This window comes from Globicephala melas, chromosome 15 (genome assembly GCF_963455315.2).
Source record: "Globicephala melas chromosome 15, mGloMel1.2, whole genome shotgun sequence".
In the NCBI taxonomy this organism is placed as follows: Eukaryota; Metazoa; Chordata; class Mammalia; order Artiodactyla; family Delphinidae; genus Globicephala; species Globicephala melas.
In genome coordinates, this window is record NC_083328.1 from 10,095,845 (window position 1) to 10,120,595 (window position 24,751).

Below are 24,751 nucleotides of genomic sequence, written 5' to 3' on the forward strand. Positions count from 1 at the left end.
CTAATTCATTTCTTTCTAAGGTGTTTTCATGACTGTGTGGGGAAGCCTGGGGTGGCTCGGCGGAATGCAAGGCGAGCTTAGGTGGGCACGGTCCAGAGGCTCAGTCCCTTGTCAGGACACCACTGCTCACGGTGTGTCTGAGACTGCTGTGCCTCTGGGCTGAGCTGGGGCTGGAGCCCCCTAGCTTTTTATCTGTGACATGCCAACTGTATGCAGCAAACGCATGATGTTGGAGGTCAGGGTCCCTCCCCGGGTAGAGCCCGTATGTCAGCCCCTCCCCCATGAAAACCACACACTGGCTCCAGGTCTTCTCTGTCCCTCTCCACCATCACCCTCTGCCTCTCTTTTACAAGTGTGACCTCAGGGAAAGCCAAACTGGTTTGTTCCTAACTTACCAACCGACATTAGGAGGAGACAGCTGCTGCAGTAGAATCTCAGGGTTCCTTTCCCGTGTTCTTAAGGTGTTCACAACCTTGCTGCCTCCACCCACGCTTCCCATCCCAGCCACTGGAGAACCGTAGTCATCCAAAGGCTGCTTTTAAAAGGAGTTAAGCTTGTACATGTAACTCTTCAACAGAAAGTTTGCGGGAGCACAGACTTACAAGGAGATCTGTTTCCCAGTGCAAGTGTATACATCCAGTATGAAAATTCTGTATATATGCATACACACGTCTTTTGTTTTTATATATACTATTAGAAAGCTGCTTTTATATATATATATATATATATATATATATAAGTTTCTTAACGTCTAGCAAGTGCATCCGTTTCTGTACTGCGGACAACAGCACAGAACCAGTGCTGCGTCCTCCTCGTGGTGACACGCAAAAGGTTTAAGAATGCTGTCCTGTCCCGTTCTGCCTCTCCTCTAAACAGGCTTATTGGTTCCTATAAGAAATGTTGAACCTCAGGCAAGAGGTGCTGTTCCTGCATCTGTCTTTGAGTGGAAGAGCCTGGAGGTGGAATAAGTCATTTTTATTTATTAACTCACTGTCGTTTTAACACACCTCATTAACCCTGCTTCCCACAGTCGGGCGTCTAAGCAAAGCCTTCCGTAGGACAGCATTGTTTCCTGGCGAGGTGACTGGCTTAGCAATTTGCCTCCTTACCTGCGATGGTCAGATTAGCCCTGGTTTCAGCACCGTGGGCTTGTTTAAAGATGGCTGGAGTGTTGCCCTGGCTTGCTCATTCGGAGCCCAGGAACCACCTACAAGACAAGCCTTCCACCGCCTGTGTTAGTGAACAGGTGGTGCATGCAGAAATGAGACAGTGGATAGATAACGTGATTCCTCACGGGGTGAGGGGTGTTAAAACTTGGCCAGCAAGGTCTTCATTAGATCAGTAAGGACCGGACTGAAAAAACAAACGACAGTCCACACAGGTCTCATCAGTAATTCTAATGTGTTTCTGGAACACGTCCTGATTCCATGATAGTTGATGGTTAAACCTTATTTTACCAGGAAATGCAGCAGAACGACTGGGAACATAGGCCTTGTGACCAAACCCAAGCTCTGCTTTTGGACAGCTGTTAAGATTAAGTAAGATTGCCAACAGAAAAACGGTGGAACCGAAGAAGTGTGTCCATCGCAGGATTGTATGCGTTAAACCCCGCTTGGTGGAGTTGGGCCAAGTGCTAACGACCCCGTGCCCAGCTCTGGGCCTTGGGTGGCGGGGAGAGCTGAGCTCTGTTCATGGGGCAGCCTCTGCCCTCGGGCAGTGGGCAGAGCTGCTGTGGGCACGGCTGTCGGCAGTGCTGAGAGAAATCTCTGCATTTGCAGCCTGCCACCACTCAGACTGTGCGAGTGCACATAAGCTAACCCTGTTGGGCAGTCAGCACGTCCCAAGAGACCTTTTTATCTTTTCATTGATCTGAATCATCTGCGATGCGGGAAGTGAGGTTCGGCTTATTCACTGTGCATTCACGCCCTATGCCCAGGTCACCTTGGGATTTGAGAGATGAGGAAATAAAGACAAGAAATGAAGTCATTGGCAGAGTCTTACCTCCGAGACTGAGGGACGAGACTGGGCCCGGGTCTGTAGCGCCCAGTGTCGCCAGGACAGAGCTGCCTACTATGGCAGGCAGCCAGTGCCCCTTTGAAGTAGGCTGGCTACGTGAGCATCCTCTAGCTTCATTTCTGCCTTTTCTCTTTCCTCCCCACCAGGAACCGGAAAGGTCCGTTGGAGAGGGAGATTGAGAGACCAGACCTCTCCAGTTTCCACACCCCAGGCCCCAGTCTAAATAAATGCAAGATCCTGGTTGGCTTAACCGTTAGTGGACAGGTAACTGTCACAGTCTGGTCTCGCCTTGCTAAGTGGAAGCCCCACTTTCTGGACTATGTATTTTGAAAGATGTGGTGGTCTCCCAGGGATGCCTCGGTTTCCCTATGATAGGGAAGAAGAGGGAGACAGGATTTGGGGAATTGAGGCAGTCTCTGAGGTCCCTGTTCTACGCAGCTCTGAGTCCAGTAGGATGAGCGCAAGTGGGGCTGTGTAGCCTTCTGGTTAGACCTCCGTAGAGTTGCTCTCCAGCCTCTGCAGTTTGGGTTCTGTTTTACTCCACTACCTACTAAAGGGATGGTTAGCTCTCTGTACTTCCCCTCACGGCTGCCAGCTTTCTTGGCTCAGAAGGCAGATAGGAAAGCGGCTTGTAGCAGGTTGTTGAAATCACAAGTTCCTCAGGGTATGGTGGCCCGTTGACGAGTCACAACGGGTGGACCTAGCTGCTGCTCCAGAGGGGCTTTGTAACCCCGGATGCTGGGTGAAAAACGGCAAAGCCCCTTGGCTTCCCAGCTCCCCTGCTCTGGTCAACAATGGTCTTGTGTGTCACCTCCCTCCTGTCCTGTCCCACCCCCCAACCCCCACCCCACCCCGTACCTTGTGGTTTTATTTTGAGGAAGTATCAGGAAAGGTAGCACTGAAAACAAGCTATGGTACAATGCCCATTTGTAACAGTGTTTCCTGCCGGGTTTCCTTCTCAGAAGCAAGAGCAGGTGGTTGATGGGCCTTTTGTAGCATCAACTTCATGCATGATCTCAGGATGCCTGTTTCAAACCCACAGTGCCTCAAGTTGTAGAAAGCAATAATGACCCTCACCAAAGACCATATGCTTGGCAGTGCCTGGGGGAACCTAGTGAGAGCTGTTCCCACTCGTTTCAGTAAACGAGTAGCCCCGACTCATTCACTGAACGATCCCCAACCAGAGGCAGCAGAAGCGAAAGCCCACCTCCAAGGCTCCTAAGATTTAGATAAATCCTGAAAGGATCTATAGATCTGCATGCTCTGTAATGTAGACAAACTGTCTTCTCCCTGACAACGACCCATCTATCATTATATCCTCTAGGAAAAATAATCCCTAATGAAAAATAGCAAGTGCAGGTTTCCAGAAAGGCAAGGTCAGAGCAGGCACCGTGTGGCATGTGGTCGAAAAGCCGGAGCAAGTGTTGGCTCTTGGCCTTCGGAAGAGGCCTTCGGAAGAGGAGCTTTCTGTCTCGGGAGCGGCATCATTACCCCTGGTGCTTGAGGCAAGATGGGACCCTGCCAGGAACCTCTGTAAGCAAGCCATCTGTCTACAGGTGACAAGCCTGTCACCCCAGGCCTGTGCGTCTTTACTGTTCTGCACCGCTGGGCAGTAGCAGAGGTACCGAGCCCTGGGCAGGTCCCAGACGAGCTTCATCACGCCACCAGCTTGCTCCTCTGCGCTGTGTCTGGGCTGGGGAGATGTGGAAATGGCAGCCCAGCCCTGGTGACTGGATTTAGGTGGAAGTTCTCATGACTGGAATTAGCTTCAAGCTCTAGACAAATCACCACAAAAGCCCCTGAGGCGGCAGCACGCTGCTGGATTTAGCCTTGATGGTCGGTAGGTGAGCTTCAAATAGCTCTCGCCGTGTGACACATCAGGCCCCCGGGAGGAAGTGGGGCGGGAGGGTGGGCACAGGCAGTCCCTGGGGGCCGGCGTTGGGCTCCTGGCTTTGGAGTGGGACCAGCTTGCAGAGTTCCTGTCCACCTGGTATTTGTTAAGGGCCCTCTTGGTGTCAGGACCCCTGCCAGACGCCGGAGTGCAGAGGGGACAGGCCCAGCCCTGCCCCCCAGAACAAACTGCTGTCCTCCCCAGCCTGGTCTGGGAAGTCCCCATCCCACGCCCACGGCCCCAGGCACTGCTGAGCTCTCCCAGGGCCAGGCCACTGGCTGCGCCACGCACTGACGGCTCCCGTGACGGTTGTGGCAGAGAGCACAAGCCTGCCTTGGGGTCTGAGGCTTGCACAGTTTGCCCCAGCAGCCTGGAGTGCCAGCTCTCATCCGTGAGACACTTCCCTCCTTCAAGGCCCGGTTTAAACGGCAAGAAACTGCCTCGGACCTCCCTAAATCCTCCCAACAGTCCATGGAGTAGGTACGGTTGCTAATGCCATTTTACAGATGGAAAAACAGGCCCGGAGCTTGCCCAAGGGCACACAGTCCTGTGTGGGAGGAGGTCAGTGTGGGCTGGGTTCCGGGCCATGTGCTCATAACCAGCGGTTGGCGTGTACGTGGCCTCCTACAGACCAAAGGCTCAGTCTGATTCCTGTGCGTGTCCAGCTCTGGAGCCCTCACTCCTGTGTCCCTAGGCCAAGGACTGGACAGCAGTGTCATCAGGCCCAGGGGAGAAGGAATTCCCACGTGTGGCTGAGGTGTGTCCTAAGCCCCGGTCCTGACTGCAGGCTCCCGGTTCTTCTGATGAGGCCTCAAGGTCCATCCCTGACCCAGCCCGAGCCCACTCCTGGTCTGATTTGCTGAGAAAGGAAGGCTCAGGGTCCCTTGGGAGGCAGGTTGTGCGTGGCCGGCATTTCCACGCTGACCCCTGCTTGCCCTCAGAGCCCCCGCACAGCCAGCCTCGCCGCTGAGGGCGCCCTCAGCCTACAGGCCAGCAGCGGCCCAGGGCCCGTCCTCCTCCGGGCGCCAGGTGAGAACTGCCTAGCTGGGGGCCAGTGGGAGGGGCTTAATTTAGACTTGGGAAGAAGTGTCCCGTAGCCAGGGCTGCTTTGTACCCATCTTGGGAAGCCTGACAGGAGATCCCAGAGGGCACTGCCTGGGCCTCAGGCCCTCAGGCCAAACCTTTCTCCATGTAGCCTGTCTCCAAGGCCCAGCCTAGGGGATCTCCTGGTTGAGGAACTGCCCAGCCCCGTCCATCTGGGGAAGGCGGCATCTGGAGAGGCCAAGGTCTTTGGGCCAGACTGGGAAGCCCTGCTTCCTGTCCAGTCTGGCCTGTTGTGAGAATCTCCCTATTTGGGGCGTTTGCACAGTCTGGCTCCTTCGTGAACCCCAGTCATCATTCACTCACTCAGGGGAGCCAGTGGTTAAGAGCGTGGGTCCAGGGCTCCCCTGGTGGCGCAGTGGTTAAGAATCCGCCTGCCAATGCAGGGGACACGGGTTTAAGCCCTGGTCCGGGAAGATCCCACATGCCACGGAGCATCTAAGCCCATGTGCCACAACTACTGAGCCCACACGCCACAAATACTGAGGCCCGCGCGCCTAGAGCCCGTGCTCCGCCACAAGAGAAGCCACAATGAGAAGCCTGTGCACTGCAATGAAGAGTATCCCCCGCTCGCCGCAACTAGAGAAGTCCTGCGTGTAGCAACAAAGACCCAACGCAGCCAAAAAAAAAAGAGCGTGGGTCCAGGGTCCAGACTGTCTAGGTCAAGACCCAGCTTTTTGCTTCCCAGTGCTGGCAACCTATTTACCTCTCTGTGCCTCAGTTTTCCCATCTATAAAGTAGGGGGAATAACAGTACCTACCTGATAGTCTCATTGTGAGGATAAGATGTGATCCTAAAGATAAAGCACTCCTGACCCAGGCTAAGTCCTTTGTTAGCGCTCAGTGGGAAGGGGGGGGGTGATTCTGGGGGCTCTGGTATTCATCTAATACCTGGGTGATGGATAACAAGATATCTATAATGTTAGCTAAAATTTTATGTTTAGTTAAACTTCATTTTTCTGCAGTTTTCTATAATTTCACAATTTGAAAGTTCTAAACTTTTTAAGTTGGTATCTCCCCCGCTAAAACAAACTTATTTATTAATTACCTCCAGTTTTGTTCATTTTTTAAAATTAAGCATTTGGTCACTCACTTGTTTCACCCATGCATTCAATTAAATCTATCTCATCCCAACAAAAGGCTGTGAGCCTGCTCACGGAGGTCCTTACAAGGTAAGCATGAGTTCTTAGCACTTCATGGTTTGTACACCTGCGCTCTGCCTGGGCGCAGTAAGGAGCAAGGCGACGTTTGGGGAGACCATAGGAGGGAAGTGGAGAGGTAGCAGCTGATGGCTTGGGCCGCTGAGTTGTGCCTGGTGTCTGCAGGACAGAGCAGCCTGGCCGGGCAATTATGCAAGAGTGGAAAGACCGCTGAGAAGAAGGGAAGGAAGTGCCCGGGCCACGACCAGACCCGGCGCCGGGGGTGGGGTGGGGGGTGGGTACCACTGCAGCCAGCCCCACCAGCCACTTCCTCTACCCTTCCCAGGTGAGCCAGTGCTGCAAGTCTGACCTCTGTGTGGGGACCCCAAGGCAGCACCACATGGGACGGGGAAGACCAGAGACAAGCTGAGCGTCCCTCAGGGAGGGGGCATTTAGTGAGTAATGAAAGGACTGCCACTCAGCCGTGAGCCAAGGGCCTTGTGCTGCAGGGGCCACTGATGTGGAATTAAGTGAGGACTGCCATCCATCATGTGATCCCACTCAATGTTCTTTGCTTTCAACTTTCTTTTGAGGTACAACACACCCACGAAAAAGGGCCGTGCATGAAACTGACGTGCCTGGGGCTGGGTTAATTTTCAGAAAGTGAGTGCACTTGCGGAAATGGCATCCTTATCAACAGAGCAAATCACCTGCCACCTCCTACTTGCCTCCACTCACTGCTGCCCCCAGCCACCCACCCCCACGCTGGAGGTCACCCTGGCTTCCAACCCCACTGACTGGCATGGGCAGTTTTTGAGCTTGGTGTCAATGGCATGCTGCAGCAGGTGTGCTTTGTGTCTGCCTTCTCTATCCCCGCATTGTGTCTGGAAGGTTCACCCGTGTTGTGTCCGGTAGTTCCTGCCCATTGCCGAGTAGTGCATCATCCTTCTGTGCAGGAAGATCCTAGATGTGTAAATGGAAATGATCAGAGGAAGGACTTGCAAGGCTGGTCACACCCAGGGCTGGTGACCTCAGGGTGATCGGGGAGCAGCAGTGACCAGAGGGGACCTGCCAAGCAGACCTTTCAGAGCAGAGGAGATGGACGCCAGGCTTCCTAGATAAAATCCCCTGCCAGAGAGCAACCCTCACCCCTGGCGGTCCAGGGGGACCTGTGGCTCTCAGAGTGTTCCCAGTGCTGATGGGCTTTGCCATCATCTCTCCATCTTGGAATCTGGGGATCTGGGCCACAAACTGGCCCTGCCCACCTGAGCCTGCAGCTGAACTGCCTGGGTCTAAGGCCACTTGCTGCGTGACCTTGAACCAGCTCTATAACCTCTGAGCCCCCCAGGCTCCCCATCTACCTGGCCAAGCACCCCAGGCTTTAGTGAGAGAGGCCCCAGCCTCTCCCCCAGCAAGCTGCTGTCCTCCTCACCCCTCCATCCCAAATCTCCTTCTCCCCCTTCTCATCAGAGCTGGGAGCCCCCTTTCACTCAAGAGGAAACCACATCTGCTCTGAGCGGCCATTCTCTGATCAGGATTTGAACACGGTTCTCACTCAGTCTGCCCCACTGCCCCTGCCCTCAGCCACAGTTACCCGGGATGTACACCTGAGGCTTGCACACGCTCCCCTGGAGGATTCATTCCATCAATCACTTCGTGAGTGATGCAGTTACTACCCGAATACTTACAGAGGGCCCACTGTGTGCCAGGCACCAGCTCTAGGGGTTGGGGCCAGAGCCCTTGTCAAAACAGGGCAAACCCTTCTCTCATGGGGCTCACATTCTGGTAGGGAAAGACACTGTAAAAATAAAAATGTGATGAGTGATCTGGAAAAAAAAAAGCAGGAAAGAGGGGTGGGGTCCGCATGAAGTTTTGCTATTTTATGTGAAGTTTATGTCAAGGAAGGCCTCTCAGAGGAGGTGCCCTTTGAGTAGAAACCTGTAGAAGATGAGGGTGGGAGTTACAGGTGTGTGGGAGACGGGCCAGGTGGAATGGCTTGTGCAAAAGCCCTGAGATGGGAGCACCTGGAACAGAGGGGCCAGCGTGGCTGGTTCAGAGGAGCCAGGAGGAGAGAGCAGGGAGTCAGGCAACCCTCCTGCGGGGCCCTGTGGGCCACGGAGGGGACAATGATGGGCGTGTCCCCGCACAACTGCGTGCGTGAGGCCACCCATGTCCGCACCACGGGAACCCGAGGAAGCCCAGAAACTGAAAGAAGAAGCAAAACCCTATCTGCACGTTCCCTGCCCCCTCCTGCCCGCGGCCCCGCCGCGACAGAGGCGACTTCCTTTTTCCAGCCTATTTAAGTCTCAGCCCGCAGCGCCCCGGAGAAGAGGGGGCCGCACGCAGCCCAGCCATGGGGGACCCCTTCATTCGCCACATCGCCCTCCTGGGCTTCGAGAAGCGCTACGTCCCCAGCCAGCACTACGTGAGTACCGGCCTGAGGCGCCCTGCGCGTGGGGACAGGACTGGCGGGGTGCAGGTGCCGGTCCCCGCGCAGCCCCGGGACTCCCGGCCCGACACGCGGGCGGCCGAGGGGTGAGGGGGCGGGGCCGCGGCCAAGGCTCCCCGGCTCTGGGCCTCAGGCCGCCCGCCGGGGCCGCAGTCAATGTGCGCCCTTCAAAAGGTGCGCGCCGCCACCCGGGCCCTCGGTGCGAGGACAGCGGCTTGGCCCCCGGCCCCCGCCCGCCCACCCCACGCCCTGCTTCCCGCCGCAGCCCGGCGTCCCCTCTCCGCGCCCGGCGAGTGTCCCCGCGGCGGGAGAGCGCCCTGGTGGCGATCAGTTACATTAGAGTCGTGACCCCTCCTGTAGGGTGACACCACCACAGGGACCAGAGGAGTCCCCCCTCTTGCCCTGGGGGAGCTGGAGAAGTGCAGGTCCAGACATGGCCATCCCATCACGGGGTCCCCAAACCCAGAGGAAGGCCAGGGAGGGATCCAATTAGTAAATTGGCACTTGGAGTGTATGTGCCAAGACCCTGCTTTTTTAACTTTTAATTTTGAAATAATTTCAAATTTACAGAAATGTCCCCCAAAACACCAATAACTCCAATATTCCTTCACCCACGTTTCCTCTCTCCTTCTCTCACTCTCTGTCTCTCCCCCTCCGTCTCTTTGTCCCTCCTGCTTTCTCTCTCTCTGAATATACATTTTCTGAATCATTTGAGAGTTATTTGGAGACACTGTGTTTCTTTACCTCTAAGTATTTATTACAGGTGTGTATTTCTTAAAACCAAGGACGTTCTTTTACATAACCAAAGGTGTCAAAATGAGGAAATTAACACTGATAAAACACTGTTATGCAACCCGCAGACTTTATTCGGATTTTACCAATTGTCCTCTTGTCCCTCCGTAGGAAAATTTTTTCAGGTCAAGGATCCAATCCAAGATCACACAAATTAAAACAAACGAACAAAAACTATCCAGGATCACCTGTTGCATCTGAGTTGTCATGTCTCTTTGGCGTCTTTAAATCCAGATCAGTCTTAATCAGTCTTTGTCCTTCTCAACTTTGACTTTTTGAAGAGATGGGGCCAGTTATCTTGCAGAACACCCCTCGATTCGGGTGTGTCTGATACTTTGTTAGATCTTAGTAATGCAGGAACACCCCAGAAGTATTGATACGTTCTTTTCATGGATCGTATCAGGTGGCAGGTGATTTTGATTTGTTCCTTTATTGGTGATGTTAACTTTGATCACTGAGTCCTGGACGTGTCCTCCAAGTTTCTCTGCTGTAAAGTTACTCTTTTCCCCTTTGTAATTGATAACTAAACTATGGGGAGGTTATGTAAAGCTGTGTGAATATCCTGTGCCTTATAGTATCTGTGTGACTCTTGCCTGAATCCCATTACTATAATGATTGCCAAATAATGATTTTTAAACTCTATCGGTCCTTCTGCATTTATTAGTTAACATTTTCCTGTGTCTTCCCTTCTTCCTTATTTATGTCAGTATAGATCCATGGATTCCTGTTTTATTCAGTGAGTTATAATCCAATACCATCATTACATATTTTGATGCTCAGAATGTCCCAGATTTGGTGACTGGAGCTCCTTCAGGCTGGCTTCTGTACTTTTTTTTTTTTTTTTTAATATATCCTGTCATTCTTTTTTTTGTGGCAGGGGCGGTGGGGGACAGGGTACCTGGGTACATTCTTATGGCACAAAGTGGGCCAGCTTAACTTGGACTTTCCCAGCCCTAGTCCTGGACTCAAGCATTTCACTAAAGAGCCCTGGTTCTTTTTAGTGGGAGTGATATTAGAACCCAAGATCTGGAAGCTAGGTGTGCTCATTGCCACCAAGGTGTCATGGCTCATGACTGCCTTTCCAGTGGACAGACTGGAGGAAATAGCTATTTCATATCATCCGTGCTTCTCATCACTTTATGTATGTAGCTCCTTTTTCTCACTGCAGGAACCCTGGCTCCCAAAGAGATCAGTATATTCACTCTTCTGCTCAATTCTAAAATACGCATAAACTTGTTTCAGAATAATTACACCCACGCCACTATTAACAATAAACCTACTAACCTATTAAGTCAAATTTAAGTTTTCTTTGCAGTTCTTTTGGTCCTTTTGGACTGAGAATACTGAAAGTGCTGCAACTAAAAGCTACTTGGATTCTTTTCCATTTTCCTTTAATATTTAGGTTATTACCCATTTTATATATAGTTAAGTTCATTTGTTTCTGTTTGTTTCCAACTTTAAAGTTAAAAAAATCCTTGTTGATTTAATTTTACTTCTAAATATGTAAAATATTAGCAGGTTCACCCATTTAAAGTGCACTATGGCTTTGGGTATATTTAAAGTTCTTCAACTATCACAACCATCTAATTTTTATCATCCCCGTTGGTAGCTATTCTTTTTATTCCCCAAGATTATATTCTGAGAAACTTCAAATATACAGCAAAGTTGAAAAAAATTTTTACAGCAAAACAAAACCAAACAAGAAACCCAACCAGGGACCTCCCTGGTGGTGCAGTAGTTAAGAATGTGCCTGCCAATGCAGGGGACACAGGTTCAAGCCCTGGTCCTGGAAGATCCCACATGCTGCAGAGCAACTAAGCCTGTGCACCACAACTAACTGAGCCTGCCCTCTAGAGCCCACAAGCCACAACTACTGAGCCCGTGTACTGCAACTACTGAAGCGTCTAGAGCCCATGCTCCGCAACAAGAGAAGCCACCGCAATGAGAAGCCTGTGCACTGCAACAAAGAGTAGCCCCCATGCGCCACAACTAGAGAAAACCTGTGCACAGCAACGAAGACTCAACGCAGCCAAAAATAAATAATTAATTTAAAAAAAAAAAAAACAAACTCAACCAGACATATGCTTACTATCTTGATTATACCATTAACATTTCCTATAGTACTTGCTTTATCATGTATGCCTCCATCCATCCATCCACCCATCAATCTATCTTATTTTTGGTGCATTTCAAGGCAAATTACAAACATCAGTACACTGTCCTAAATGTTGGGTTGGCCAAAAAGTTCATTCCGGTTTTTCCTTAAGACCTTACAGAAAAACCTGAACGAACTTTTTGGCCAACCCAGTACTTCAGCATGCGTATCACAACTAGAGTTCAGTATTTTTCTGTAGTTTTTTTTCTCTTTTGATGGAAAATTTATGTAAAATGAAACCCACAAATCTCAGAGATACATTTGCTGAGATCTGACATTACATCTCCCTACGTAACCCAAACTCTCATCAAGACGTAGACTGTAAAAAATAAAAAATAATCAAAAGAAAAAGATGTAGACCGTGACCATCACCCCATCTCACACCCCAGTCATTCCTCCCCATCCCCAGGTTTTTTCCACCTTAACTTAGTTGTGCTTGCTCTAGAATGTCATAGATTTGGAATCACATGTAGCCTTTCACGCCTGGCTTATTTCGCTCAGCATAATTTAATGATTTTGAGATTCATCCACATGATTGCACATAGCAGTAATTTGTTCTTTTTTGCGGCTGAGTGGTATTCTCCTAACTATTTTTGCAGGCCTATTTTTCCTTCCTGAGGTTTTTTGTTTTGTTTTTTTCTTGTTTGTTTTTAAATAATGGCTTTTTTGAGATATAATTCCCATGCCATACGATTAACCTATGTGAATTGTACAATTCAGTGGTTTTTAGGATACTCACAGAGTTGCACAACCATCGCTACAATTGATTTTAGAAGATTTTCTTCATCACCCGTACCCGTTAGCAGTCAAACCTCAGCCCCCTTACCCCCAGCCCCGCCCAGCCCCTGGCAACCACTAATCTACTTTCTGTCTCAATATATTTGTCTCTTTTGGACATTTTTTGTGTGTGCGCGTGTGGCCACATGCGTGGCTTGTGGGATCGCAGTTTTCCGACCAGGGACTGAACCTGGGACCTTGGCAGTGAAAGTGCAGAGTCCCGACCACTGAACCACCAGGGAACTCCCTGGACATTTCATAGAAATGGAACCATACAACAGCTTACTGAGTTCTTGTGTTGTCTGAGGCCAGCCCTTTCTCTATCTTACCTTCTGTTGACTCTCATACCAGCCTTAGCAGTGAGGTCCTACTTTTACCTCCAGTTTACAGGTGAATTTGAGTTAATTTGAGAGAAGTCAGCCCTCTTGCCCTGGGGACCATGAAGTTGCTGCTCTTTCTATGGCCCAGGTTACCCCAAAGAGCATTCTGCCTCCCACCCCCAGTCCTGTGGGCTTCCACCATGGGGTGGGGGGCTGCCCAGGTGCATGGCTGAACGAGATGCCCTACCTCTACCGCCCCCCAGGTCTACATGTTCCTGGTGAAATGGCAGGACCTGTCTGAGAAGATGGTCTACCGGCGTTTCACTGAGATCTACGAATTCCATGTGAGTGCCCTGTGTTGGGGGTCCAGGGAGGGGATGCCACACCCAGTCCCAGTTCTGCCCTTTGGGGAGGGGAGCGGCCTAGGTGCTGACCAGGAGCTGAGGAACCCAGAGTCCCCCCGTCCCCTCCCAGCCCACAGATAAGGGGGCATTATTTTTTTTAACTTTAAAAAGCACTAAAGCAATTTTTATTTTGGTGAAATATACATAACATACATTTACCACTTTACCCATTTTAAGTGTACAAGCCAGTGGCATTAAGTACATTCACAGTGTCACACAGCCAACACCAGCACCCATTTCTGAATATGTCTGTCTTCCCAAACCAAAACTCTGCACCCATTCCACAGGATCTCAAGGGGGCCGTCTCAAGGGCCCTGCTTGCTCTGTCCCTGCAGGGGACAGCCTGCCAGTGTCACCACCACAGGTGTCATCCTAGGAGCTTGCTCTTTCACTCACCGTCACTGGCCTGATGAGGACCCCTGGTGGATTAGAAGGAGGGCGGATGATCCTGACACCCAAGAAACCGGGTCCACTTGCTTTGTGGGTGCCTGTTATCACCAAGGTTTACATGAGAGAATCCCTCAGGGTTCCCAACACCAGTGGCTGGTTGGACAAAATTGGGGGTGGTCATCGGGGGTCACAGTGCACACAGTGCTGGGTCCTGGTCTAAGACAGGGTCATATGGATGGAGGGGCCACAGAAGCCAGATGGGTTCCCCCAGGGCCCACTCCACACGCAGGGCCCTCCTTAACCAGGGAAGGGGCTTCAGGAAGCGTGCAGGTTCCTGCACTTCTCTTCTGTGAATTATTTAAAGTGAAATGCAGATAAATGCAAAGAAAACTGTAACCAGCCTTGTACACCCAGCACCTGGAGTCACAGCTGATATCACTGGGCCGTTTGCTATAAGGCGTTTTTTTGTTTGTTTGTTTTAAAATTCATTTTATTTTTGGCTACGTTGGGTCTTCATTGCTTCGCGCAGGCTTTCTCTAGTTGTGGGAACGGGGTCTACTCTTCGTTGCAGTACGCAGGCTTCTCACTGCGGTGGCTTCTCGTTGCAGAGCACGGGCTCTAGGCACGTCAGCTCAGTAGTTGTGGCTCGACGGCTTGAGAGCACAGGCTCAGTAGTTGTGGCACATGGGCTTAGTTGCTTCGCGGCTTGTGGGATCTTCCCAGACTAGGGCTCGAACCCGTGTCCCCTGCATTGGCAGGCGGGTTCTTAACCACTGTGCCACCAGGGAAGCCCTAAGGTGTTTTTAAGATAAGGTGTTTTTAAGATAAAGGAGATAAAACATTAAAAAAGCAGTGGAAGTCGCCCTTCATCTCACATCCCGTCCCAGCTCCTACCCTGGGTGGCCACACACACGCACACGCACACGCACACGCACACGCACACACACACACGCACAGCACAGAAACAACATGCAGTAGTGTGGAGCCTGCATTTTCTGTAGTGCATATAAATGCCATCAGTGTGCTTTTTGCCTCTTTCTCAATCTTATTACTGTCACTAGGTTACTTTTTTTTTTTTTTTTTTTTTGCTGTACGCGGGCTTCTCACTGTTGCGGCCCCGCCCGCTGCGGAGCACAGGCTCCGGACGCGCAGGCTCAGTGGCCATGGCTCACGGGCCTAGCCGCTTTGCAGCAGGTGGGATCTTCCCGGACCAGGGCACTAACCTGTGTCCCCTGCATCGGCAGGCGGACTCTCTACCACTGCGCCACCAGGGAAGCCCACTAGGTTACATTTTTTGAGACTAGTCCATGCTGATACTTTGTGGGGCTTCATCTCACCTCTTTAAACTGTTCTGGGTTATTCCATTGTAGGATTAGCTTCTTTTATTAATTGGTCGACTCATTCATTCATCCAACCACTATTTATTGAGCACCAACTAAGTACCAGGCACTTTCTACTTAGTGAGAAGGAAATGCTGCTGAAAGGCATAAAAGACAGATGCAAATCCTTGCCCACCCTAGTAGACCTTATGTTCTAGTGGAGGAGTCAGGATAACAGACAAACAAAAAAATAAGTAACTTATATAGTACGTTAGATGGTCCTTAGAATTACAGAGAAAAATAAAGCAGGGAGGGGAGGTGGGAAGGGTGGGACAAGGAAGGACAGTTGTCAGGGAGGAGGCCTCACTGAAGTGGGAGATATCTGAGCAAGGACTTGAAGAAGGAGAAAGAGAGAGAGAGACTGAGCTATGGATCTGTGTGGGGGAAGAATGGGAATCGCACATGCAAAGGCCCTGGGGCAGGAGTGGGCCTGGAGCATTCAAGGGTGGCTGGAGCAGAGTGAACAGCGGGAGAGTGGGGCAGGAAAGGTGAGCAAGGCAGGCAGAGGCAGGTCACATGGTGCCTTGTAGACCAATGCGGAGCCTTTGGCTTCCATTCTGAGTGAGCTGAGAGGCAGGGAGGGGTCTGAGCAGAGGAGGGACAGGATGCAACTTAGGTTTGCAGAGGATCCCTCTGGATGCTGGACTGAGGACAGACAAGGGAGGGGGAGGGGTGAGTGACCTAAGAAGGTTATAATAACCAGACCTGGTGGAAGCTCAGACCAGGGTGGTGGCAGCAAGTGTAGTGAGAAGAGTCAGATTCTGAATAGATTTGGGGAGCAGAACCGAAAGAATTTGCTGATGGATTGGATGTGAGGTGGAAGAGAAAGAAGAATCCGGGATGCCACCGGGAGTTTCCAGCCTGAGCAATTGGAAGGGTATTTAGGTCATGTCCAATTTTGTGTTTTACAGTGCTGTAATAAAACAGATTCCTTCACATCTGCTTTTCTGTCTAGAAAATCTTAAAGGAGATGTTTCCTATCGAGGCAGGGGACATCAACTCAGAGAACAGGATCATCCCCCACCTGCCAGGTGAGGAGCAGGCCTGAGTCACCTGGGCAGGCTCACCTGTCCCAGCTCCCCTCACCTGCCCTCCAATTGCCCCTTCCACTCCCACCCTCTCCGGACTTGACCTTTCGAGTGTGCTCACTGGTCCTCTGGTGCCCCTCCCCGGTCCGCCCAGCCCCGCGGTGGTTTGATGGGCAGCGGGTGGCCGAGAGCCGCCAGGGCACCCTCACCGAGTACTGCAACTCACTCATGAACCTGCCTGTCAAGATCTCCCGCTGCCCCCACCTCCTCAACTTCTTCAAGGTGCGCCCTGACGACCTCAAGCTCCCCACGGACAGCCAGTGAGTGGCGGGAGGAGGAAAGGTGGTGGTCAGATCCTTGCCTGGAGCGGGTGGGACTATCCCCATGTTACACAGGAGGAACCTGAGGCTCAGAGAGGGGAAGTGACTTGCCCAAAGTCACACAGCAGGGAAAGCCAAGGAGGCAGGATTCCAACTCTGGACACCCCCAGCATCCCTGCCAAGTTTCTACCTGGACCCCTCTGAGCCTCAGGGTGCTGGGGGTCGGGGGGGAGGCACTGTGGGCTGGGGGTCTAAGGTCCTAAGTCCTTGTCCTGACTCTGAGGCTGCCTGGCCGTGGGACCTGGAGCCTTCTGAAAGCAGCTTCCCCTTCTGTGACCGGGTGGTGAGGGCCAGATGCAGTAGTGGGTGCTGGGAAGAGTGCTTACAAACTGTGAAGTGTGGAGCCCCCGAGAGGACGTGGGGGGCCGGTGGCCTCTGTTCCTTCCTGAGCCTGTCTCAGGCCCCTGCCTATCCTTTGTCACCTCATTCTCTGCCTGCCCTCGCCCCAGGGATCTCCTGTGCTCAGGGCCCTGCGTGGACAGCATCGGAGATGCTGATGAGATCTCGCGGGAATGTGCTGCAGAAGGTCCTTCTCTCTGTCCCCCTCTGGTACTGAGTGCTGGGGGAGGCCTGGAGGACAGGGCTGCCGTAGAGACAGCAGGGCTCCAGCCAGTGCTTCTGGACCCTTGAACACATCCCCGGTCCTGGGCGGGGCAGTTCCCACTGGCCCTGGGGTTAGGGGCGCCCACTCCTGTTGGCTTCCCTCTCGAGGCTCCAGCAGAAGGGAGCTGGCCCACGAACCTTCTCCTTTGGGTCTGCAGGAGGCTGGGGCCCCTCCTCGGGCTGGCTGAGCAGAGCCTGTCCTCCTCAAAGCCCTGTCCTTCTAGTCCAGTTGCTGCCTTCTCTCTGCGGCGGCCCCCATTTCCCACGTTCCTTCTGGGAACTCTCTTGGCAAGTTCTTCTGTAGGTCTGCCCGGAGCATGCTGTTCTCCAGGGGAAGCTGAGCGTCTAACCCAGACTGTTCTCTGATGCAGGGTGAAAAAGCCAGAGACATACCTGATGGCCAGAGATGGCAAGAGTAATGCTGCAGGTGAGAGGCCGGGGTCAGCCAAGTGAGGGTCACCCTAAGGGACTGCTGACACCATCAGGGACCCTGAGCTCGGTGTGTGCAGGGAAAAGAGCAGGAGTTGAGAGCAGCTGTGAAGGGTCTTGGTGGCTGCACTGAAGTGTTGGGGTCTTTGAGGGTCACTGGTCAGTGAAGGGAGCTCACCTCCATGGCTGCAGCGCCCAGCACAGACCCTGGCTCCCAAGAGCCTAGAGGATGTTCTGGCTGAATGAATGAACAGATTTAGGGGCAAAAGTGGCTTTTAGGGGTGACTCAGGGGCATGACAGTATCTAGTCTTTATTGCACGATAATTATTAATAACATTACCTAACATTTATCGAGCACGTACCCTGTGCCAGGCGCTGTTTTAAATGTTTTCCACGTATTAACTCATGTAATCATCTCTATAATAGTATGAAATAGGTACAACTGTGCTATTATCCCCATTTTGCAACTGGACAACACTGAGGCTTGATTTAAGTTGAGATTCTTGACAAGGGACACACAGCTACTAAATGTGGAGCACGATCTCAGCCGGTCGGTGGGACACACGGTCAAGTCCTCTGGGCCACTCAAAGTGTGGTCCAGTGACCAGCAGTGTCTTAGGTCAGGCTGCCATAACAAAGTGTCATAGAGTGGGTGGCTTAAATAGGAGAAATGAATTTTCTCATAGTTCTGGAGGCTGGAAGGCTGAGATCAAGCTGTGGGCAGGTTTGGGTTCCGCTGAGACCTCTCTCCTTGGCTTGCAGACGGCTGCCTTGTTGCTTTGTCCTCACATGGCCTTTCCTCTGTGCATGCAGCTCCCTGGTGTCTTTTCCTCTTCCTATAAGGACACCAGTCCTATTGGATCAGGGTCCCACCCTTATGACCTCATTTAACCTTAATCACCTCCTTGAAGGTTTTATCTCCAAATACACTCAGATTCTAAGGTACTGGGGGTTAGGGCTTCAACATATGAATTTGGGGGTGGGGGGACACAATTCAGCCCATAACAGGCGGCAGCAGTACTGCCTGGGGGCTGGTTAGACATGTAGCCCCTCAGGTCCCACCAGAGGCCTGTGGAATCAGCACCTGTGTTTCCGCAAGATGCCCGGGTGATTTGTGTGCACCTTGAAGCTGAGAAGGGCTGCTCGCTACCCACATCAAATGAGAAGGAGACCGTGTGTAAAGTGTGTGGCCAGTGTCTGGAACACACTGGGTGCTCAATAAGTGCAGGGCTGCGAAGACTAGCTTGTCTTTGCTGCTTTCCATATACAGGGCGTGTCTACCCCTGGCCTGTCCGGAGCTGGGTGGGGACGGGATGCCAGTGCCTGTTCAGGTGGCCTACACAGGGCCCACAGGGGAGAGCCAGGACGAGGCGCCAACAATGTCACTCACCCTGCCCTCCCTCTACCCAGACATCACGGGCCCCATCATCCTGCAGACGTACCGCGCTATCGCTGACTATGAGAAGAGCTCAGGCTCCGAGATGGCTCTGGCCACAGGCGACGTGGTGGATGTCGTGGAGAAGAGCCAGAGTGGTCAGCCTCCCCGCCCAGCCTGGACCGCCCTCCCCTGGTGCCTGGGCCCATGGCTACAGGCCCCCACCAAGGCTCTGCCCCCCAGGCAGCCCCAGGCCTCCTCCCCGCCTGGCCCACTGGGGGGCTCTGGCTCCTTCAGGGGCCCTGACTGTTCTCCCCACACTGTGGGTCACCCTCTCTCTGAGAGTGTGCCCCAGGGCAGCTCTGGGGATCTGCACACATTCTGGGCTGTGACTGTGCGTCTCTGGGGGTTATATCCGGGTGGACAGGTGAACTTCTCACCATGTGTGTGATGTGGGTTCTGAGCTGTAGTTCTGTGACCCTGTGGGTACTGGTGTGTGTGATTTTGGTGTAGAGTGTGGTGAAGGTGACATTTCTGGATCTGAGTGTTGGACACCTGTGTGTCTGTGTCTGAGTGCTCTCACCCACCCCTACCCCCCGCCGATGGCTGAGGGAGGCTCCCAGGCCCACCCAGACCTACCGCCCCGTATCCCTGGCACAGGCTGGTGGTTCTGCCAAATGAAGACAAAGCGCGGCTGGGTCCCGGCGTCCTACTTGGAGCCCCTGGACAGTCCCGATGAGGCAGAAGACCCAGAACCCAACTATGAAGGTGCCCCTCCCCTCCTTGGCCTCAGGGGTGGGAGAGAGGGGCAGGATTGAAGAGCCAGAAGTGACTGCTTTGGGGTCAGACATGACTGTGGGCTGGGCAGGAGGGGAGGCAGGGCTGAGACCCTAGGTTGGGTCTAGGTGGGGTAGGAGGTGGTGCCCTTGGTCAGGACAGGGGGAACCAGGAGGTAGAATAGAGGTGAGGGGGATAAGGTCAGCCTGGGACACAGTGTGGCAGCCAGCCTGGGGCTGGGTCCAGTGGGAAGCTGCATGATGGGCCAAACTGAGGCTCAGGAAGGAGGGCTGCCTGGAGTGGGGGCATTATGGCTGACTAGAATGGAAAAACTGGCAGCCCCTGGGCTGGATGGGTCCCACGTGGGGTTTGAAAAAATTTAGTATTGGTTGCCCGTAATTTGCAATAGAAAGATCTTACAATTTTATATGGATTTATGACTCCTCTTTAAAAATTGGGAAAGGCGTGTGTATTGGGCCTGCAGCCCCACATGCCAATAGTGGACTGGAGTTGAGTAGCTCAGGTGCCACTGGATGGGTGCTCTACCTCTGCACTTTCTGCCTAGCCACTCCTCGTGTGCAGGTGCCTGGCCAGATCTCTGCAGTCATGGGTGCTCCTGGCCTCTGGTGTGGGTGATGGTGGGTAGGAGCGGGCGAGCTCCCCTGGGTAGAGTAGGCAGAGGGCACAAGTCCAGAGTGTCTCCACGAGGAGGGGGGAGGGCTGGAGGAGAGAGGTCCTGGGCTCCAGCTGGAGGAAGCCCCAGGCCCAGAGAGGAGGGGCGGGGTGGCGAGCCCCGTGCTGGTGGGGGGCTTCACACTCTGCCCCTCCCCTCTCCAGGTGAGCCCTACATCACCATCGAAGCCTACACTGCCCTATTGGAGGATGAGATATCTTTGGAGCAGGGCGAAACCATCGAGGTCATTCATAAGCTCCTGGATGGCTGGTGGGTCATCAGGTAGGAGAGCTGTGCCCTCCCTCCCACTGCACCTGCCCTGAGAGTCAGCCTGGCCTGGGGTTGGGCCTGCGTAGGCTCAGTGCCGACTTGACTGTGTGACTCTGGGTAGGTCACTGCCTCTCTCTGGGCTGTTTCCATTTTGGAAGCAGATTCGTGATAATCCCAGCCTGCCCGTGTCTCAGGGTTCAGTGTCCTTGTCTGAGTGGGCACACCTTTCCTTTGTGACTTGGGGTCACGTCCCCTGACCAGTCCATCTATTCATTCTCCAGCAACACAATTAATTGTATTAATTATTATATTTGATAGCTGCTAGAGCAGACCCTGTCATCCCTTTTCCTTTTAAAATCCTTCATTGCAATTTCCATCTGTTTATTCCTCCAAGTGAACGTAGGAATACTAACTTGCTTTCCTGGTTCTGGGGAAAGCAGAATCCCAGGGTCTTGCACACGATTTCAGAGCCCTGAGTCACAGGGCCCATCCGTGACCCCAGTGAGCTTGTGGCCACAACAACCCCCCATCAGCGTAGCCCTTGGCTGGGGACTTTGAGGCAGGATTTCTCAACCTTTTATTTTTAAAATTTTATTGGCATATAGTTGCTTTACAGTGTTGTGTTAGTTTCTGCTGTACAGCAAAGTGAATTAGTTTTTTGACCCAACCTCAGTTAACCCCCATTATGCAGCCCTGAGACAATGTTTGTGAGTCTCCCACCAGCCAAGAAGAATCAGAGTTTTACAGAGTGAGGTTTGTATTATGCAAAGGTTGTTGTTTTTTTACTACCAAATGCAGTAGTGAGAATGGAAAGAAAAAGCTTCTCAACAAATGGTGCTGGAACAACTGGATATCCCTATGGGGGGAAAAAAATGAACCTAGACCCCTGCCTCACACCATACATCTTTATTTGGAACATTTCACAGATTTTACCAAGCACAAAACCCAAAACTAAGAAGCTTTTGGAAGAAAGCATAAGGGAACTTGGTGACCTGGAGGTACGCAGAAGTTTCTTAGGACACAGAAGGCAATCACCATGAAAGAAAAAACTGACAAATACAATATTGCAGATGTTTTGTAGCAAACACCTGTCCCTGGGGAGATGGATCTGCTAACTTCCTCCCCCTCCCAGCGTCACAACTGGGAAGGCCTGTGTGGCATTGATGAGGAAACTGAGGCATACAGGTGCAGGGTCTAGTGTTGGCTGCCGTGTCTGCAACCTCCCAGCTGCCTTGACCCCCAACTGTTTAGAGGGAGCCTTGACCCCATGTCTGAGGCCCCGCCCCTGCAGCTGCTCAGGCCTCAAGGGCTGCCTCTGTTGCAGGAAAGAAGATGTCACAGGTTACTTCCCATCCATGTACCTGCAACAGGCAGGGCAGGACACAGACCAGGCCCAAAGCCGGATCAAGAGGGGAGCGCCGCCCCGCAGGTGAGCAAGAGCCCCCGGGGCGGGGCTGAGGAGGGTATACCACGGCTTCCGTCTGTCTGTCCAGGCCCTGGATAGGCAGTGCTGGGGCAGGGGAGATGGTGCAGGGCGCTCAGCCTGGCGGGGTAGGCAGCACCCTCACTGGATGGAGGCCCCCTCCCACCCCGCTCCCTCTCTGGGGCTGGCACGGGGGCGGTGGGAAAGCAGAGGGAGGTGGCAGCTCCGATGCCTAGAGTCCTCGGGATGGCCCGTGAGGGCTGCGGCAGTTCGGAGGGCTTTCCTGGGGAGGGGGTAGGCTGGAGGCTGGTGAGGGGTGTGGGAAATGGGCCTGGGCTCTGAGTCAGGGCAGGGGTCCGCGTCGGTGAGGGACAGTCGCCTTCATGCCCCGCCCAGGCTGTGCTGGACCCCCCCCACCCCGCCTCCTTCCCACTCTCAACCTCCCCGGGCTAGTCTTTGGACTCCAGGAGTGGCCATGAGAGTCCCCTCGGGCAGGGACGCGGGAAGGGCAGGGACGTGGGGCGCTGACCAAAGCCCCTGTCCTGCTGTGCCCAGGTCGTCCATCCGCAACGCGCACAGCATCCACCAGCAGTCACGGAAGCGCCTCAGCCAGGACACCTATCGGCGCAACAGTGTCCGTTTTTTGCAGCAGCGCCCCCGCGGGGCGCGGCCGGGGCCCCGGAGCCCAGGGAGCGTGCTGAGTGAGTGAGGGCGGGGGCCTGGGGGCAGGGCCTGAGTCTGGGGGGCGGGCCCCGGGGCGGGCCGGAGGTGAGGAGGGATGTGGCCAGCATCGAGGGTGATGAGAGGCGGGGCCTTGAGGGGTGGGGCCTGAAAAGTGAAGAGAGGCGGGGCCGAGCAGGCGGGGCGGGCCTCAGCTGGCGCTGTCCTCCAGCAGAGGAGGAGGAATCGCTCAAGACTGAGCGCCCCAAGCCGCAGCCGGCCGTGCCCCCGAGGCCCAGCGCAGACCTCATCCTGCACCGCTGCAGCGAGAGCACCAAGCGGAAGCTGGCCTCCGCCGTCTGAGGCCGCCCCCACATGACGCTCTTCCCACCTCCAGCCCCTATCCCTGTATATACATGTATAGAGCCTGAGGTTTGGCGGCAGAAGGCAGCCCTTGGCCCCGCCCCACCTAGCTATTCGCCACCCTTAATAAATGTTGCTTGGAGTGGACTGATGGTTTGCAAAGTCGCGCTGCGGGCTGGGCAACACCCTTGGTATTTCTAGAAATAGGACTGAAGGCTGTGAGCTCTATTGGGGGAAGGTGCAAGAACTGAGGTCCGGTTGCATACTTTACTGGCCTTGCCCAAGACCAAGTTTGCACAAGGCCAAGTGCAAGAGGAAACCCCAGTCCCCTCTGACTGTTTGTCTGACAGACTGCCTGCTTGAACTCTGGCCTCACTGCAGAAGAGTTCTGAAGAAGAGTAGACACAGTGCATAGTTGGGAGGGGAGGGGAGCCAGGGCCCTAGGTGACCTTGTGTGTGCACCCCGATTACCAAAAAAAATGTAATTTAGGTATAGGGAGACACACCTTAGATGTAAGGACATAACACAAAGTGAAAGTGAAGGGATGGAAAAAGATACTTCATGCAAATGGAAACCGAAAGACAGCTGGAGTAGCTATACTTAGATAGAACAAAGACTGTAATAAGAGACATTGGCACTACATAACAATAAAGGGGTCAATCCAATAAGAGGGTATAACATTTGTAAATATTTATGCACCCAACATAGGAGCACTAACATATATAAAGCAAATATTTACAGACCTAAAGGGAGGAATAGACAGCAATACAATAATAGTAGGGGACTTTAATACCTCATTTACATCAATGGATAGGTCATCCAGACAGAAAATCAATAAGGATTTTCCAAGATAAATCATATGTTAGGCCATAAAACAAATTTTAACAAATTTAAGAGGACTGAAGTTATATCAAGCATATTTTTTCTAGCCACGATGGTATGAAACTAGAAATTAATTACATGAAGAAAAGTGGAAGACTCACAAACATGTGGAGATTAAACAAGTTATGAACAACCAGTGGGTCAAAGAAGAAATCAAAAAGAGAAACAACAGCAACAACAAAATACCTTGAGAAAACGGAAATGTAACATACCAAAATTTATCAGATGTAGTAAACACAGTTCTAAGAGGGAAGTTCATAGCAATAAATGCTTACCTCAAGAAACAAGAAAAGTCTCAAACAACCTAACTCAACACCCCAAGGAACTAGAAAAAGAAGAACTAATGAAGCCCAAAGTTGGTAGAAGGAAGGAAGGAACAAAAATTAGAGCAGAAATAAATGAAATAAAGACTGAAAAGAATAGAAAAGATCAGTGAAACTAAGAGCCGGTTCTTAGAAAAGATAAACAAAACTGACAAACTTTTAGCTGGACTCAGCAAGAAAAAAAGAGAGAGGACTCAAAATCAGAAATAAAAGAGGAGATGTTACAACTGATACCAAAGAAATACAAAGGATCATAAATGACTACCGTGGGGACTTCCCTGGTGGCGTAGCGGTTAAGAATCCGCCTGCCAATGCAGGGGACATGGGTTCGAGCCCTGGTCTGGGAAGATCCCACATGCCACGGAGCAACTAAGCCCACGAGCCACAGCTACTGAGCCCACACGCTGCAACTACTGAAGCCTGCGCGCCTAGAGCCCATGCTGTGCAACAGGAGAAACCACCGCAATGAGAAGCCTGTGTACTGTAACGAAGAGTAGCCCCCCCTCGCCGCAACTAGAGAAAGCCCAGCAACGTGCAGCAACGAAGACCAAACACAGCCAAAATAAATAAATTTATTATTTTTTAAGTTTACTATTCTTGAAAAATCAAAATAAATAAATAAATAAATGACTACTGTGAACAATTATATGCCAAACTAGAAGAAATGGATAGATTGGACAACCAAGAAAAAATGGATAAATTGCTAGAAACATACAACCTACAAAGACTGTGATGAAACAAAATCTGAATG

At 52.3% G+C, this 24,751-nt stretch overlaps 1 protein-coding gene across 1 annotated transcript; it reads left to right on the forward strand.

Moving 5' to 3' along the window:
• The first annotated feature begins 8,473 nt into the window (after positions 1 to 8,473).
• NCF1 (neutrophil cytosolic factor 1) lies at positions 8,474 to 22,931 on the forward strand. The gene is made up of 11 exons (XM_030871956.3): positions 8,474 to 8,571; positions 12,903 to 12,983; positions 15,768 to 15,843; positions 15,995 to 16,160; positions 17,195 to 17,250; positions 18,664 to 18,786; positions 19,289 to 19,396; positions 20,243 to 20,360; positions 21,673 to 21,777; positions 22,327 to 22,472; positions 22,667 to 22,931. The coding sequence occupies exons 1-11, from the start codon at positions 8,500 to 8,502 to the stop codon at positions 22,792 to 22,794; spliced, it is 1,179 nt and encodes a 392-aa protein (XP_030727816.1). The 5' UTR covers positions 8,474 to 8,499; the 3' UTR covers positions 22,795 to 22,931.
• Positions 22,932 to 24,751: the final 1,820 nt, after the last annotated feature.